This window comes from Aegilops tauschii, chromosome 2 (assembly GCF_002575655.3).
Source record: "Aegilops tauschii subsp. strangulata cultivar AL8/78 chromosome 2, Aet v6.0, whole genome shotgun sequence".
Classification (NCBI taxonomy): Eukaryota; Viridiplantae; Streptophyta; class Magnoliopsida; order Poales; family Poaceae; genus Aegilops; species Aegilops tauschii.
The window spans coordinates 555,790,345-555,808,883 of NC_053036.3; the positions used below are offsets into that span (position 1 = coordinate 555,790,345).

The window sequence follows — 18,539 nt, forward strand, 5'->3', positions numbered from 1 at the left end:
TTCTTGTAATAGGAATCACGACTTGCATGTCGATGAGTATGACAACCGGCAGGAGCCATAGGAGTTGTCTTTATTATTTTGCATGACCTGCGTGTCATTGAATAACGCCATGTAATTTACTTTACTTTGTTGCTAAACGGTTAGCCATAGAAGTAGAAGTAATCATTGGCGTGACAACTTCATGAAGACACAATGATGGAGATCATGATGATGGAGATCATGGTGTCATGCCGGTGACGAAGATGATCATGGTGCCCCGAAGATGGAGATCAAAGGAGCATGATGATATTGGCCATATCATGTCACTGTTTGATTGCATGTGATGTTTATCATGTTTTTGCATCTTATTTGCTTAGAACGACGGTAGCAAGTAGGATGATCCCTTATAATAATTTCAAGAAAGTGTTCACCCTAACTGTGCACCGTTGCGAAGGTTCGTCGTTTCGAAGCACCACGTGATGATCGGGTGTGATAGATTCTTACGTTCGCATACAACGGGTGTTGACGAGCCTAGCATGTACAGACATGGCCTCGGAACACACGCAATACACTTAGGTTGACTTGACGAGCCTAGCATGTACAGACATGGCCTCGGAACACGGAGGACCGAAAGGTCGAGCATGAGTCGTATAGAAGATACAATCAACATGGAGATGTTCACCGATCTTGACTAGTCCGTCTCACGTGATGATCGGACACGGCCTAGTTGAGTTCGGATCATGTTTCACTTAGATAACTAGAGGGATGTCTATCTGAGTGGGAGTTCATTAAATAATTTGATTATATGAACTTAATTATCATGAACTTAGTCTAAAAATCTTTACACTATGTATTGTAGATCAAATGGCCCACGTTGTCCTCAATTTCAACGCGTTCCTAGAGAAAACCAAGCTGAAAGATGATGGCAGCAACTATACGGACTGGGTCCGGAACCTGAGGATCATCCTCATAGCAGCCAAGAAAGATTATGTCTTAGAAGCACCGCTAGGTGAAGCACCAATCCCTGAGAACCAAGACGTTATGAACGCTTGGCAGCAGCGTGCTGATGATTACTCCCTCGTTCAGTGCGGCATGCTTTACAGCTTAGAACCGGGTCTCCAAAAGTGTTTTGAGAAACATGGAGCATATGAGATGTTCGAGGAGCTGAAACTGGTTTTTCAAGCTCATGCCCGGGTCGAGAGATATGATGTCTCCGACAAGTTCTTCAGCTGTAAAATGGAAGAGAACAATTCTGTTAGTGAGCACATACTCAGAATGTCTGGGTTGCACAACCGCTTGTCTCAGCTGGGAGTTAATCTCCCGGATGACGCGGTCATTGACAGAATCCTTCAGTCGCTTCCACCAAGCTACAAAAGCTTTGTGATGAACTACAATATGCAGGGGATGGAAAAGACCATTCCCGAGGTATATTCAATGCTGAAATCAGCTGAGGTAGAGATCAGAAAAGAACATCAAGTGTTGATGGTGAATAAAACCACTAAGTTCAAAAGGGGCAAGGGTAAGAAGAACTTCAAGAAGGACGGCAAGGGAGTTGCCGCGCCCGGTAAGCCAGTTACCGGGAAGAAGTCAAAGAATGGACCCAAGCCCGAGACTGAGTGCTTTTATTGCAAGGGAAGTGGTCACTGGAAGCGGAACTGCCCCAAATATTTAGCGGACAAGAAGAAGGCCGGCAACATCCAAGGTATATGTGATATACAAGTAATTGATGTGTACCTTACCAGTACTCGTAGTAGCTCCTGGGTATTTGATACCGGTGCGGTTGCTCATATTTGTAACTCAAATCAGGAACTACGGAATAAACGGAGACTGGCAAAAGACGAGGTGAGGATGCGCGTCGGGAATGGTTCCAAGGTCGATGTGATCGCCGTCGGCACGCTACCTCTGCATCTACCCACGGGATTAGTTATAAACCTCAATAATTGTTATTTAGTGCCAGCTTTGAGCATGAACATTGTATCTGGATCTCGTTTAATTCGAGATGGCTACTCATTTAAATCTGAGAATAATGGTTGTTCTATTTATTTGAGAGATATGTTTTATGGTCATGCCCCGCTGGTCAATGGTTTATTTTTGATGAATCTCGAACGTGATGTTACACATGTTCATAGTGTGAATACCAAAAGATGTAAAGTTGATGACGATAGTCCCACATACTTGTGGCACTGCCGCCTTGGTCACATTGGTGTCAAGCGCATGAAGAAGCTCCATGCAGATGGACTTTTGGAGTCTCTTGATTACGAATCATTTGACATGTGCGAACCATGCCTCATGGGTAAGATGACCAAGACTCCGTTCTCCGGAACAATGAAGCGAGCAACCAACTTATTGGAAATCATACATACCGATGTGTGCGGTCCAATGAGTGTTGAGGCTCGCGGAGGATATCGTTATGTTCTCACTCTCACTGATGATTTAAGTAGATATGGGTATGTCTACCTAATGAAACACAAGTCTGAAACCTTTGAAAAGTTCAAGGAATTTCAGAGTGAAGTCGAGAATCAACGTGACAGGAAAATAAAATTCTTACGATCAGATCGTGGTGGAGAATATTTAAGTCACGAATTTGGTACACACTTAAGGAAATGTGGAATAGTTTCACAACTCACGCCGCCTGGAACACCTCAGAGAAATGGTGTGTCCGAACGTCGTAATCGCACTCTATTGTATATGGTGCGATCTATGATGTCTCTTACCGATTTACCGCTCTCATTTTGGGGTTATGCTTTAGAGACTGCCGCATTCACTTTAAATAGGGCACCGTCTAAATCCGTTGAGATGACACCGTATGAATTATGGTTTGGGAAGAAACCTAAGCTGTCGTTTCTAAAAGTTTGGGGATGCGATGCTTATGTCAAGAAACTTCAACCTGAAAAGCTCGAACCCAAATCGGAAAAATGCGTCTTCATAGGATACCCTAAGGAAACTATTGGGTATACCTTCTACCTCAGATCCGAAGGCAAGATCTTCGTTGCCAAGAACGGGTCCTTTCTAGAGAAGGAGTTTCTCTCGAAAGAATTGAGTGGGAGGAAAGTGGAACTTGATGAGGTGATAGTCACCCCTTCCGAACCGGAAAGTAGCGCAGCGCGGGAAAATGTTCCTGTGGTGCCTGCACTGACTGGGGAGGAAGTTAATGATGATGATCATGAAACTTCAGATCAAGTTACTGAACTTCGTAGGTCCACAAGGACACGTTCCGCACCAGAGTGGTACGGCAACCCTGTCCTGGAAATCATGTTGTTAGACAACGATGAACCTTCGAACTATGAAGAAGCGATGGCGGGCCCGGATTCCGACAAATGGCTAGAAGCCATGAAATCCGAGATAGAATCCATGTATGAAAACAAAGTATGGACTTTGACTGACTTGCCCGATGAGCGGCAAGCCATAGAAAACAAATGGAACTTTAAGAAGAAGACGGACGCAGATGGTAATGTGACCATCTACAAAGCTCGACTTGTCGCTAAGGGTTATCGACAAGTTCAAGGGGTTGACTACGATGAGACTTTCTCACCCGTAGCGAAGCTGAAGTCCGTCCGAATCATGTTAGCAATTGCCGCATACTATGATTATGAGATATGGCAGATGGACGTCAAAACGGCATTCCTTAACGGCTTCCTTAAGGAAGAGTTGTATATGATGCAGCCGGAAGGTTTTGTCGATCCTAAGAATGCTAACAAAGTATGCAAGCTCCAGCGCTCAATCTATGGGCTGGTGCAAGCATCTCGGAGTTGGAACATTCGCTTTGATGAGATGATCAAAGCGTTTGGGTTTACACAGACTTATGGAGAAGCCTGTGTTTACAAGAAAGTGAGTGGGAGCTCTGTAGCATTTCTCATATTATATGTGGATGACATATTATTGATGGGAAATGATATAGAATTCTTGGAAAGTATAAAGGCCTATTTGAATAAGTGTTTTTCAATGAAGGACCTTGGAGAAGCTGCTTACATATTAGGCATCAAGATCTATAGAGATAGATCAAGACGCCTCATTGGTCTTTCACAGAGTACATACCTTGACAAGATATTGAAGAAGTTCAGTATGGATCAGTCCAAGAAGGGGTTCTTGCCTGTATTGCAAGGTGTGCAATTGAGCACGGCTCAATGCCCGACCACGGCAGAAGATATAGAAGAGATGAGTGTCATCCCCTATGCCTCGGCCATAGGGTCTATTATGTATGCCATGCTGTGTACCAGACCTGATGTAAACCTTGCCGTAAGTTTGGTAGGAAGGTACCAAAGTAATCCCGGCAAGGAACACTGGACAACGGTCAAGAATATCCTGAAGTACCTGAAGAGGACTAAGGATATGTTTCTCGTTTATGGAGGTGACGAAGAGCTCGTCGTAAAGGGTTACGTCGACGCTAGCTTCGACACAGATCCGGATGACTCGAAGTCACAGACCGGATACGTGTATATTTTGAATAGAGGAGCAGTAAGCTGGTGCAGTTGCAAGCAAAGCGTCGTGGCGGGATCTACATGTGAAGCGGAATACATGGCAGCCTCGGAGGCAGCACAGGAAGCAGTCTGGATGAAGGAGTTCATTACCGACCTAGGGGTGATTCCCAATGCGTCGGGCCCAATGACTCTCTTCTGTGACAACACTGGAGCTATTGCCCTTGCGAAGGAGCCCAGGTTTCACAGGAAGACCAGGCATATCAAGCGTCGCTTCAACTCCATTCGTGAAAGTGTTCAAAATGGAGACATAGATATTTGTAAAGTACACACGGACCTGAATGTAGCAGATCCGTTGACTAAACCTCTCCCTAGGGCAAAACATGATCAACACCAGGACGCAATGGGTGTTCGATTCATCACAATGTAACTAGATTATTGACTCTAGTGCAAGTGGGAGACTGTTGGAAATATGCCCTAGAGGCAATAATAAATGGTTATTATTATATTTCTGTGTTCATGATAATAGTCTTTTATTCATGCTATAATTGTATTGTCCGGAAATCGTAATACATGTGTGAATACATAGACCACAACCTGTCCCTAGTAAGCCTCTAGTTGACTAGCTCGTTGATCAACAGATAGTCATGGTTTCCTGACTATGGACATAGGATGTCATTGATAACGGGATCACATCATTAGGAGAATGATGTGATGGACAAGACCCAACTTAAGCATAGCATAAAAGATCGTGTAGTTTCGTTTGCTAGAGCTTTTCCAATGTCAAGTATCTTTTCCTTAGACCATGAGGTCGTGCAACTCCCGGATACCGTAGGAGTGCTTTGGGTGTGCCAAACGTCACAACATAACTGGGTGACTATAAAGGTGCATTACGGGTATCTCCGAAAGTGTCTGTTGGGTTGGCACGGATCGAGACTGGGATTTGTCACTCCGTGTAAACGGAGAGGTATCTCTGGGCCCACTCGGTAATGCATCATCATAATGAGCTCAATGTGACCAAGGCGTTGGTCACGGGATCATGCATTGCGGTACGAGTAAAGAGACTTGCCGGTAACGAGATTGAACAAGGTATTGGGATACCGACGATCGAATCTCGGGCAAGTAACATACCGATTGACAAAGGGAATTGCATACGGATTGATTGAATCCTCGACACCGTGGTTCACCCGATGATATCATCATGGAACATGTGGGAGCCAACATGGGTATCCAGATCCCGCTGTTGGTTATTGACCGGAGAGGCGTCTCGGTCATGTCTGCATGTCTCCCAAACCCGTAGGGTCTACACACTTAAGGTCCGGTGACGCTAGGGTTGTAGAGATATATGTATGCGGAAACCCGAAAGTTGTTCGGAGTCCCGGATGAGATCTCGGACGTCACGAGAGGTTCCGGAATGGTCCGGAGGTGAAGAATTATATATAGGAAGTCCAGTTTTGGCCACCGGGAAAGTTTCGGGGGTTATCAGTATTGTACCGGGACCACCGGAAGGGTCCCGGGGGTCCACCGGGTGGGGCCACCTGTCCCGGAGGGCCCCGTGGGCTGAAAGTGGAGGGGAACCAGCCCCTAATGGGCTGGGGCGCCACCTCGGGCCTCCCCCCATGCGCCTAGGGTTGGGAACCCTGGGGGGGAGTTCCCCCTTGCCTTGGGGGGCAAGGCAACCCCTTCCCCCCTTGGCCACCGCCCCCCCCTTGGAGATCCCATCTCCTAGGGCTGCGCACCCCCCTTGGGGGCCTATATAAAGGGGGGGAGGGAGGGCAGCACACTATACAGCCTTTGGCGCCTCCCTCCTCCCCTGCAATACCTCTCTCTCTCGCGCAGAAGCTCGGCGAAGCCCTGCCGGAGAGCCGCTACATCCACCACCACGCCGTCGTGCTGTTGGATCTCCATCAACCTCTCCTCCCCCCTTGCTGGATCAAGAAAGGAGGAGACGTCGCTGCACCGTACGTGTGTTGAACGCGGAGGTGCCGTACGTTCGGCACTCGGTCATCGGTGATTTGGATCACGGCGAGTACGACTCCGTCATCCATGTTCATTGGAACGCTTCCGCTCGCGATCTACAACGGTACGTAGATGCACTCCCTTCCCCTCGTTGCTAGTAGACTCCATAGATGCATCTTGGTGAGCGTAGGAAAATTTTAAAATTATGCTACGATTCCCAAGATGGACCTTATACTATAATGTCAGATAGACAAAAGGTATGTGTTTGCACATTTCATTTTGTTTTGCACAAGTGTTAACAATAGCTAAGAGTTTCATTAGTGCATATTTATTTACCTTGTAGCTTAGACTTGTTAAATTGTTTGTGTCAGGGGTTATTGAATGCAGTGAATGCTGTGTTTCCAAATTGCAACCAAAGATTCTGCCTTAGGCATTTATATGCAAATTTCCAAAATGCTGGGTTTAGGGGTGAAGATCTTAAGAAGTGCATGGATAATGCTAGCTATGCCTACAATGAACACAAATTTAATATTGCAATGAATGATCTTAGAGCTGAAAGTGAGGAAGCTTGGGAGTGGCTTACTGCAATACCAAAAAAAACATGGGCAAGGCATGCATTTGACACAAACTGCAAGACTGACTTGGTAGTGAACAACTTGTCTGAGGTGTTCAACAAGTACATTCTAGATGTTAGGAGAAAACCTATAAGGACAATGTGTGATGGGATAATAGATAAGCAGATGGTGAGGTGGCATAGGAACAGAGAGAGTGTAAAGGCAGCAAGATGGGATATAACACCTCATTACAGTGAGAAGCTAGAGGTTGAGAAGGAGAGGGCCAGATATTGCAAGCCAATACAGGCAGGGGTCAACTTATGGCAAGTTACAAGTGGGCAGCAAACACATGCTGTCAACCTGGAACTTGAGACTTGTGGATGCAGGAAGTGGGACCTTAGTGGCATACCTTGCAACCATGCCATCTCTGCAATAAACAAGGCTAAAAGGAAACCAGAGGATTATGTCAGCAAATTCTTCAAGAAAGATTTTTATGTTGCAGCTTATGAACCAATGATCTTTCCTGTGCCTGGTGAGCATGATTGGACAAGGACCCCTGGTCCAGACATAGAACCACCTGCATTCAAAATCAAGAGAGGAAGAAAGAAAGAAAAGAGGATCAAGGGCAAATTTGAAGTACCAAAGCCAAAAGACACTTCAAGAATGGGGACCATAACATGTGGCAATTGTGGTCTCCAAGGGCATAGGTACACAAACTGTCTTAAACAGTTGAAGCCTGAGCTAGCTTTGAGGAAGAATAAGCATGTGGTAATAATTTTTCACCTTGAAATATACAAATCTTTCCTCTATTTCTTGTACATTTCTTTCTAGCATTATTAACTATTTTCCTTTTCTTTGTAAGGCTACTCCAAGTAACTCACAACCAAGAGCTGCTAGTCCTTCTACTACAACAACAGCAAGACAGCCAAGAGCTGCTGCCAGAGGAGCTGGCAGAGGAAGAGGAGCTGCTACTTCTACTACACCACCACCATCTGGAAGAGGAGCTGACAGAGGAAGAGGAGCTGCTACTTCTACTACACCACCACCATCTGGAAGAGGAGCTGGCAGAGGAAGAGGAGCTGGAAGAGGTGCTCCAAGGCCATTCAGTGCCCCTAGGCAATATGCTGACATTCCTACTGATGGTACACACACTGGATGGATGTCCTACTTCACTGCTAGCAGAGGAAGAGGAGCCATGTAATTTGAAATGATGTGGTGTTATTTTGGTTGAACTTGATGCTGATGTTGATGTGTTGTTGCCACTTGATGCATAATTTGGCACAATCCAGTACTGGTTATTGTAATGTTGAACTTGAGGTGGAGTACTCTAGTTGGGGCACCATATTTTGGTGTTGAATATGTTGCTACTGGATATGTATGTGTTGAACTTGAGGTGGTTATCTGAATGTTGAACTTGTATGTGTTGCTACTGGATATGTATGTGTTGAACTTGAGGTGGTTATCTGAATGTTGAATATGTTGCTACTGGATATGTATGTGTTTCTTTTCACTATATTTGTGCTTGGCTTAGTTGCAGGCAAGATATTAAGTTAGTTAGTTGGTTTAGTTGCAGCCAATCTAAATGCAATGTACTGTCTCGTTTAGTTGCTCTAGTTTAAGCCAAGTTGTAATGGATCAAGTGGTAATGGATCAGTGAAGTTATCTTCTGATGCAATGAGATTTAGTCAGTCTTGTTCCTCTTTTATTTTGTATGACATGAGTGGTTTGCTGCAACATTGTCATAATGTATCATCATCAACATATCCATCTACATAATCAGCATATCCATACATAATAAGAAACTGATCCATGTCTACCAATCATAGCACACATTAGTTTCTGAAGTTCAACTCATTATAGCCATACATAACCATTGTTCACAATACATAGAGGAGTTCAACTTCAAATGCATAGTTCATCCTTTTCTCACAAAAGGATGAATAGCATAACTACTACATACATACACAACCATAGTTCACCATTAGTACAAGCATACAGTACACAACCTTAGTTCCTAGATGCTAGGTCATTACACAACCATCATTCCCAAAAGGTCAGCAATGCCACTAATCTCATTTTCATCTTCTTCACTTCTCCGAGATGGCCTGAATCCCCCTGAACTTCTCCTTCAACTTTTCATTCTGAAACTCTAACTGCCACTTCTCTTCAATATGCTTTTCATTTCCCTTAAGCAGATCAGCAACCTGAAGCTTCAACTCTAGCTTCTCTTGGGTGAGCTTCTCCTGACACTTTGTTAGCTCTGCATTCTTCAGCTCCAAATTCATACTAGCTTCAGTAAGCACTTGCTTCTCTTTCATTTTGTTCAACTTCAAGTTCTGAATGACTGTTGCTTGAGCTCTTGTCAGGTTGAGCAGCAGCTCATACTTCTGAGTAAGTTTCTGGGTCTCTGCATCTTTCTTTGCCATCTCACTTGCCATCTGTGCCTTCATATCATCAATCAGTTCTTTTCTTACCTCCTGCTGATATGTAATGGCAGACTGCAGATGTCTGAAATCCACCACCTTATCTTCCTGGAAGTTCATCAGCTCATGCACATCTTGGACTAGCTTGTCATAGTTGGCCTCCAGCTTGTTCTTCTCTTCTGTCAGATGGTGGATAGTGAAAGAACTTTCAAGATTGTCATTCACCCTAGCAGTTTTGGCATCTTCAACCATTGCCCATAGCTTCAACAATGCATTCTGCATTGTTGGGGGCCACTGGTGATCAACCCATTCAACAAAGCCACAATTGCTACCTGCCTGCAAAAACAACAACAACACCAACATAGTTCATACAACAAGTAATTACACAAGATAACTGCAGTTGCCAAAAAGAATATCTAAATTTAGCATCAGACCACTACATTTAACAAGAGGAGCAGCCACTTGAGTAGCTGGCTGACTAGGTTAGTTACCATTTTTAAGCTACTCTAGTACCACTATTAACCAAAATTACTATGCCATTGTACTCCAGCAAAATATACTCATGCTTGACCTAAATAAGCTACTCTAGTGCCACTATGAACCAAAATGTTGGCAGCAAGCAGAGTACTCCAGCAAACAGAGTTCAATATGGCACTGACAAAGTAAGAAAAAAAATCACTATGCCTACAATCCATACCGGCTGTGCACATGCTAAAAACCGCCTGCCTGTGTCTGTTCCTTCAAAAGCAACAAGCCTCTCAGATGCCATGCCGTGCTTCTCACATGGAGACATCACATCCAGCTCAAGCCCCTTGTAATCTGGATCTTCAAGGCTGAAAGGGACCTGCAGAAGCTCGCACAAAGACACTAGGCAAATCAAAACCTACCAAAATCAACCAAATCAAGAAATCCCAAATCTGAAACCCTAACCCTAAACTCACTGTACTGACCTCGTTGAGACCGTCTGTGGAGGAAGAATGCATGTACGGGAGGCTAGACTGGTCGTTGCTGCTTTCGTCCTCCAAACCCATGGCGTCGGCGGGGCGGTGCGGCGGCCGGCAGTCGGGACGCGGGCGGCGGCGACGGAGGAAACGAGTGAGGAGAGGAGGAGGGGAGGGGAATGGTGCAGCGGGGGCGAGCTGGTGCGACCGGACCGGGTTGGAGAGCAGCAGCGCACCAGCTCGTCCTAGTCAGCGCGCGGGCACGCGCCGATTGGCCAGCGTGGCACCTGACGGGTGGGCCCGAGCTGTCGGATCGAGCGTCAATACGTATAAATACGTGTTTTAGCCTTATTTGAAAAAACCTGGAGCAATCATGGTACTGACATGCAAAAATTAGCAATCGTGGTGCCAATCTGCATGTGATGCCGTACTTCTGTGCAATTAACTCATATTTAAGCCCCAAGGCGCCACTCTTCAGGCCAGAGCACGCATCTCGCATCGATCACCTTCTCCACCATGGGGGACGGAAGAAGAACCGACGGTCGAGCTGAAGCTTTTCGTGGACAAGGAGAAGAATAGGGTCCTCTTCGCCGAGTCCGGCAAGGAGTTCGTCGACGTGCTCTTCGGCTTTCTCACGCTGCCTCTCGGCACCGTTGTTCGCCTCCTCGGCAAGCAGTCCCAGGTCGGATGCCTCGACGAGATCTACAAGAGCGTGGAGGAGCTCTCCACCGACTTCTTCAGAACCGAGGCCTGCAAGGCGATGCTGCTTAGGCCCATCAGCCCTGCGGCGAAGCAATGCTGCGACCTCAAGGTCAGAGTCGACGACACCAAGCACAGGGAGGTCTATGTTTGCGGCAACACGAGCTGTTGCGCCAAGGCCGACGGCTCGTTTAGCTCGGTTCCCGGTGCTCTCTGCAAATGCGGCAAAGTCATGGGGCAGATCCCTGGAGAGTGGCCGGAGAATTGTGATATCACTTTTGCTACTGGTTCTGTAGATGGAGTTTTTGTCAAAGGATGCTTGAAGTTTATCGTGACTGATGATCTCCAAGTAGCACCAGCCTCAACTTCTCTCATGTTGTCACTTTTTAAGAAGTTTGGGGTGGAGGATCCCTCCCGTCTTGAGCAGAGGATGATCCAGCTCAGTTCAGTCGAGGTTTGTCATCCAAACTCAGTTTTTTTAGCTAATTATTCCAATTATTGTTTTATAAAACTCGGCAATATTCCGTGTATTTGTCTTATAATCCCTTTTTAATTTTACAGATGACTAACTTGCTCAAGAGATCATTGACGTCGAAGCAGCCTTTAACTGGTCACTGTTTTGATGTTGCCATCTCAAATGATGTTTTAGCCCTAGAGATGCTACTGGAGAGTTTACATCCTAAGCAGGGAAATGATGCTGAGCATGAGTTGGACAATGTGAAGATAAGAGTTCTTCAGACGAACAACTCATCGCTGCTCTATGCTGAAGTTAATGACGATTTCGTCGAGCTCCTATTTGGCTTCCTGACCGTACCACTGGGATCCATCATTGAGACTTATGGTTCATGGCCATCAATTGGATGCATCGGTAATCTGTACAGTAGTATAGATGGAAGTGCTAAAGGATGCCCAGAGAACAATACTAGAGCCTGTTGCTATCACCAAAGCTGGCGCCTTTCTTTACTTCCTGCGCTACCAAGATAGTGCAAGCTGAAGAATCAGCTCCAAGGAAGCAACAAATCAAGGCATGCTTCAAGTGCATCAAGACATTAGGTTTTCCCAAGCATGTCAACTGTCACGCGAAAGATCGACATGGCAATTATGTGAATTGCCGTGACACTGCAAAGACCACAAACCTCTGTGAATGTGATCCAAAATCCCCAAAGGGAGGAAGTGACAAGGGTAAAGGGTATGTCAAGCAAGGCCCTCAGAACTTCATGGTGACTGATAATCTGCATATTCTTCCACTATCCTTGGAGAACACTATACAAGTTGTTTGTGAGGCCAAGATTCAGTCAAATGATCTTGCGGAGAAAGAATTCAGCCTCGCAAAACCTCAGGTTACTATCTTTGCCAAAAATGTTCTGCCATGTTGTTATCCTTTGATTTGCAAACAGTAGGTGGTATTGTTGATTTTTTTAGAGTCAATTACACCGGTGGTGCTTGAACTTGGCGTAAACGATCACTTTAGTGCTAGAACTTGTGGCATACATTGAACTGGTGCAATAACTTGGCTTGGTTGTGCAAATACGGTCCTAATCGCGTATGGATAGGAAGTCAACGCTGACTTGGCATGCCAGCGTGGCATGGGGCCCGCTGTCAAGTCGACTTGAAGTGTGTGGCCTGTTTTCTTGGCAACAAAAACCCCTCAAAAAATTTATTTCTCACAAAAAAGACCATGTTCACGTGGTAGATGTTTTTTTTTCCTTTTTGCTGTATGACAAGTAGGTGCTGACGTGAAAACTAAAAGAAAAAATCTTAGGCCTCTACATTCGAACACGCCAACTACTGCTAGGACGCACACCCTCATAGCCACGGCAACATCTGCTCCCGGATGTTCAACAAGTATAACAGTCGGTAATGTAGTATATAAGGGTATTTGGAAAAAGAAAAGTAGTATAAAGATGATGCATTTGGGGCTCAAATTGGCTGCAGATAGTGCGGCCCATTTTACACGCGCTAGTTCTTTTTGAAATAATTGTAAAACGTAAGTAATAAAAATAAAGTGCAAAACATTTATGTGTGATAAATATTATACATACAAATGATGATTAGTACATAAAAGTTTTTAAACAGACATGTATTATATAAATTGTTTAGTAAATGCGGGCACTTAAAATGTTTAATGAATATAAAAAAGTATAGAGTTGCAGCTATATTTAAATTATTCAAACTGATGAATATAAACATTTACTAAATATTTATGAATATTCACTTCGGACTTATATTGAAAACAATTATCTAATTTAAATATTAGCACGACTGAATATTCGTATTAACATTTTAAATCTTAAACTACCTATTTTTTAATTATACAAACATCGAATTATACAAATATGCGTATGATTATTGAAATGTTTGTACAATTAAAATAACATTTATGAATTGTAATGCTAAAAATATTTGTATTTCTTATTATACAAATATTTTTATAATTGCACAAATATTATTTTACATATATATATATTTTTTTAAAATTATATGTTAACATTTTAGAAAAGTAATTTATTTTGTTAGTATGTATAACAATATTTATACTTCATGAAAATTGAAAGATTATTTTTATTAAGAGATTAGAATTTAAATACCTACAAATATCTAAATAAAACAAGCAGGAGCAAATGGGCCGTACTGACGGCAGTCCATTTCAGCCCCACAAGCGCCTCTATTCGACTAAATTAACCTAACTATCCATGTTGAAGTGTTTCTAAAAAAAACTATCCATGTGAAGTTGTTAATAGGTGAATGGTATAGCGGCCAGGACCAACTGTGACCTAACCAAGGGTCACACGCTCGAGAGGCCAAGCCTCCTTTTTTCTTGTTTAGTATGCACACACGGGACCCACCGATAATAGAGTCGTAAAAAAATTGAAATGCCACCTTTCCAACTTCAATAAGGTTTTTTATGAGAAAAAAACTCTAGGAGGTTTAAAAAAACTGGCCACACTCCCTCTCTTTGCCGTCCTGACTGCGGGACCGCCATGTTGGCGCGCCTAGTCAGTGGCTCGGGCGTACACAACCGAGATTTGCACCGTATTTGCACGCTGGAGCCAAGTTATTACACTAGTTCGATGTATACCGCAAGTTCTAGCACCGAAGTGACCGTTCACGCCAAGTTCAAGCACCACCGGTGTAATTGACTCTTTTTTTATTGTAGCTGACGGAGCTACTGAAAGCCGCCTTGGTGACTCCAAAAGCTCTCAGCTCGGTGCTTCTGCCTCCGAAGAACAAGAAGAAGCTGCCTCACCTCAGCACCGGCCTATATTAGGAATCACGAAATCGTGATTCCCCTTGTTCAACTTGGACTCTGAAAATTCGTATGCTCAATTGTACTTGTATGTCCTAATTCCCCTCCTTGAACTTGAACTTTTAACATATTTTGAACAATGTGGTGTCACCAAATTTCTTCTGAAAATGGAAGTTTTTATACATTCTAAGTCAACACGTATACCCAACTTTTAAGGTTGGGTTCCACATCTACATCAGCGAGGCCACCAACATCTCAAGAACTGCTTTGTGTCATGCGACTCCATTTCGATTATTTTATCGACCATCCTTTGTTTTCCCTTCCGTTGCGATCCTTCTTTTATTTCGGTTTAGGGATAGGCCAGGAGAAGGGGTCATGTCATCCTGACTCCTGAAATCCATTGTTGATGAGGTGTTTGGTCGGTGGGTTCTGGGCGACGTGTTTCCGTTTCGATTTGGTGGATTTTGGGTTTATGGTTATTGTGCTGATGCGGGGGTGCTATGGTTCGTTCTGGCGTTGTGACATGTCTCTTTATTGGTGGTGATGTCTCATGGTTTTTTTCTGTTGTTGTTGTTGCTCTGCATTTGTTGGTCGGAGCCTTCGATTTCATTGTTCCTCTGTTGGCCATGCCTTTGTTCTTGTGGATGTGGCTGACCCGTGCTCTGCTAATACAAGGAACACTGACGTAATCTTAGGATGATCCATCTACTTAAAAACAATAGCCACAACATTATATAAACACACTAAAAATGAGTAAGATTACTAGAGATGCTCGGAGGCAAACGACGCGGTGAAGCGCACATACGCTTCTAGTACAAAGTATAATATGAAGCCATTGTATACATAAGTACATAACATGCACAATAGACTTGATAATAATTTTTAAAAACAACAAATGTCATTAGGACAAAGCCATTCGGCCCAACATAGAACGGATGCTCCAGTTAGGACCAAATCCCGCAACCTATTTGACACGCAGCTCAACCAATTACCATATATGTATCTGCAAATGCTTAGAGGTGCAGGTAAGTTGGATGCTACCTGATAAGGCCACTGTCTGGGCCGGTCTAGTCCTTGACCAAGCTGCCGTTTGGATTGAACCGGACAGACCATGCTGCCGGCCCTGTTTTCAGGGACCGGACCAAAGACACTCCAACTTGGGTTGGACCGAGAAGATCGGTTGTGGTCAGCATAGAGCATGGCAACGCGGAGAGCACGCTGGAGGCACTAGTAGAAAAAGGGCCTAATGTTCATCTCATTAGTCCCGGTTTGTATTTGAGCCGGCACTAATGTGACCATTAGTGTCGGTTCCAACGGCTAGGCGGGCGGCGCTCATTAGTACCGGTTCGTGGCGAACCTTTAGTACCGGTTCGTGGCGGGCCTAATGTTCAGCTCATTAGTCCTGGTTTGTATTTGAGCCGGCACTAATGTGACCATTAGTGTCGGTTCCAACGGCTAGGCGGGCGGCGCTCATTAGTACCGGTTCGTGGCGAACCTTTAGTACCAGTTCGTGCCACGAACCGGTACTAAAGAGGTGGTGGCCTTTAGTACGGTTGGTGGCTCCAACCGGTACTAAAGACCTCCCCTTTAGTATGGGCTCGTGCCACCAACCGGTACTAAAGGGGTGCACTGCCACCCGCCGTGCACAATGTTTAGTCCCACCTTGCTAGTTGAGAGGAGCTCACACTGGTTTATAAGCCCCGCCGCGGCTACCATGTCGAGCTCCTCTCTAAGCAGGCCTTTGTGGGCCTATTGCAAGTCTTCTGCCCTGTGGGGCCTACTGGGCCGTATGGGCCTGCATCCTGGCCCAACTAGAGGTTGGGTTTCTAGTCGTATGCAGGCCGTGTCGGCCCAGTAGGTGGGCTGTTTTTTCTTTATTTAAAAAAAAAATCAAAAAAATCCTTTAGTACCGGTTGGTGTTACCAACCGATACTAAAGTGCTCCCCTCCCCTGGCGCTGGCTCGTGCCATGTGGTGGCCCTTTAGCGGCGGTTCGTGCAGAACCGGTACTAAAGGGGAGGCCTTTAGTCCCCACCCTTTAGTGCCGGTTACAGAACTGACACTAAATGGCCTTACGAACCGGTGCTATAGCTTGGTTCTGCACTAGTGAGGAAGCCGACGGTTCCGGACCACTCAAATCCTCCCAAAATGTCTGGATAGACAGCCCGGTCACTGCCTGGACAGGAGAGAAAAGGAAAAAAGCCACCGAACCGGATCCCCACTTTGTCCGCGCTGTCCGCAAATTCCCATATCCGGGATACCCTCGACAGAGGATGCTATCTAGCTACTGCTATGGACCATAAGGTCCTAAAGGAACTACTCACACATGGTTATAGAGGCAGCACGTTGATGAAGAAGCCTGACGTATTGAATCACAAGGGAGAGAGGACGCTCTGTAGCTACTAGTATGGACCCTAAAGGTCATAAGGAGAATCACAAGGGAGAGAGCACACTCTATAGCTACTAGTATGGACCCTAAGGTCATAAGGAAACTACTTATACATGTTCATGGTGGCTGCAAGGTGACGAAGATGGCTCCGAAACAAGCCTGCAGATTGGATCTCCCCAAAACAGGAACTTGCAGCAGCGAAAAAATGGTATGGATGGTTTTGAGAAAATTGGATTTATGGGCGAAGGAACCAACATAAGGCGGTGCTAGGTGGCCCCACACGGCCACCTCATGTGAGTGGGCCCCTGGCCACCTGGCTTGGTCACGTGGTGTAGTCCCTAGCTCCTGCCGGTACTTTCAAGAATCTTCTATACTTTGAAAAATCACCGTAAATCCCCACGGTATTTTGAGCTTCGTAGATATTGATTTCTTGATAAGTCAAAAACATGCAAAAAAATAACAACTGGCTTTGTGCACTGAATTAATAGGTTAGTCCAGGAAAAATAATAAAATTGTTATAAAAAGTATTCGAAATTGATATTATAATTGCATGAAACAATAAAAAATTATAGATACGTTTGAGACGTTTAACGGGGCTTGGATTGAAAGGAGACACCTTTTACTCCTCCTATCGTGGTAAGTGCACCATGGTGTGGTCAGGTGGTGGTGTTTTAGACATGGATGGCGGGGCAGCAACCTCGTATGGTGGTCCGCATGGTTGGCTCTCTGGCAGGCACCATGACGGAGGTGGTGACTTTCCCTCATGGTTGTGTGGCGAGGTGGAGCGACGGATGGCTCAGGCACTCTCTGTCTCTGGCAGCATGCCTCAATCCGGTCTGGAGTTCTAATCTCGTCGTGCTTGTCCTGGAGGCCTTGTGGTGGCATGGGGAACTGCCGAGCGAAAGCTTCACGTTTTGTCGCCGATGATGGTGATGCTCGAGGGCTCTGCTCTTTTCTTGAAGACGTTGTCGTGGTGCTCCTCTCTATGGTTGGGTTTCGGGTGAAAACCTTTGTCTGTTGTGGACTCAGCAACGGTGATGCTTTGCGGCATTCTCCCTCATGGGGGCGTTGTCGAGTAGCTTAGGTGTTACAGGGTGTAGCGCGGAGTTGTAATCAGTCCTTCATGTACTTTTTTCCAGTAGCATAGTCACATGTGTCCTCTGTGATCGAGCTATCTTGGGTTTGACATGGTATAAGGGCTTCCTCATCATCTTGTATTATTCGGTAGTGTACTTTATTTAGTTGTTGCTTTATACATATAACATGGCAAAAACTTCTTTCGAGAATATGGTTTCCATTCATATATTAATAAATACCGACTGTTTTATCTATGCCTCGCTTCGCCGACATCCATTGTTGCAGCCTCCAAAGCTCAATGGAATTCTGTACCCATTGGAATGTTCCGGATCCCTTGGTCCCCTATTCCCTTTCATTAGTGTTTGCTCCAATTGATCCATAGACTATCCAATGAATGAATATCACTACTGAATTTCTCATTTATTTAAATATTTAAATTTCAATTAGCAGACACTTTCCAAAAGTAGACTAATCCAGGCATAAGCTACTTAGATACATGACTTAAGGTTTCAAATTTCAATCCATTGGCAGATTAAATTTTGATCTGAATGTAACATAAGTATGACATTGTCTTATATGTAATTGATTTGTCCAGTTGGAAATGTTTTGAAAACCTGAAGTGTAGTAGTGCAAATAGCATGTATCTTGTCCCCTCTGTTTGATTAAAAAAAACAAGAGAAGCGTCTGCTGCTTTAAAATAAACAAATCTGTGAAGGACCATTCTAGAATTATATCTAGATGGAATCTGGTTCACCTTTCCTTCCACAAAATTTTGAGATAAGATTTGTAAGTTCACTAATGTAGTACAATCTACTTTTCCAGCAGGCAATTTCGACTAATTGTTTGCATCTATGTAA

At 44.7% G+C, this 18,539-nt stretch overlaps 3 protein-coding genes across 3 annotated transcripts; 2 read left to right on the top strand and 1 right to left on the bottom strand.

Annotated features, from left to right (window-relative positions):
- Positions 1–6,592: 6,592 nt before the first annotated feature.
- LOC141041253 (uncharacterized) lies at positions 6,593–8,118 on the top strand. The gene is made up of 3 exons (XM_073507379.1): positions 6,593–6,610; positions 6,725–7,614; positions 7,770–8,118. The coding sequence occupies exons 1-3, from the start codon at positions 6,593–6,595 to the stop codon at positions 8,116–8,118; spliced, it is 1,257 nt and encodes a 418-aa protein (XP_073363480.1).
- A 644-nt stretch (positions 8,119–8,762) lies between these two features.
- Positions 8,763–10,361, bottom strand: LOC109782741 (uncharacterized). The gene is made up of 3 exons (XM_045233606.2): positions 10,281–10,361; positions 10,028–10,213; positions 8,763–9,666 (listed from the first exon to the last, which is right to left on the bottom strand). Exons 1-3 carry the CDS (start codon positions 10,359–10,361, stop codon positions 8,995–8,997), a joined length of 939 nt encoding a protein of 312 aa, XP_045089541.2. The 3' UTR covers positions 8,763–8,994.
- An 89-nt stretch (positions 10,362–10,450) lies between these two features.
- Positions 10,451–14,238, top strand: LOC109782742 (uncharacterized). The gene is given in 6 exon segments (XM_045233607.1): positions 10,451–10,519; positions 10,750–11,194; positions 11,285–11,424; positions 11,532–11,871; positions 11,874–12,310; positions 14,128–14,238. Coding segments are annotated over 6 exon segments (1,542 nt in total).
- Positions 14,239–18,539: the final 4,301 nt, after the last annotated feature.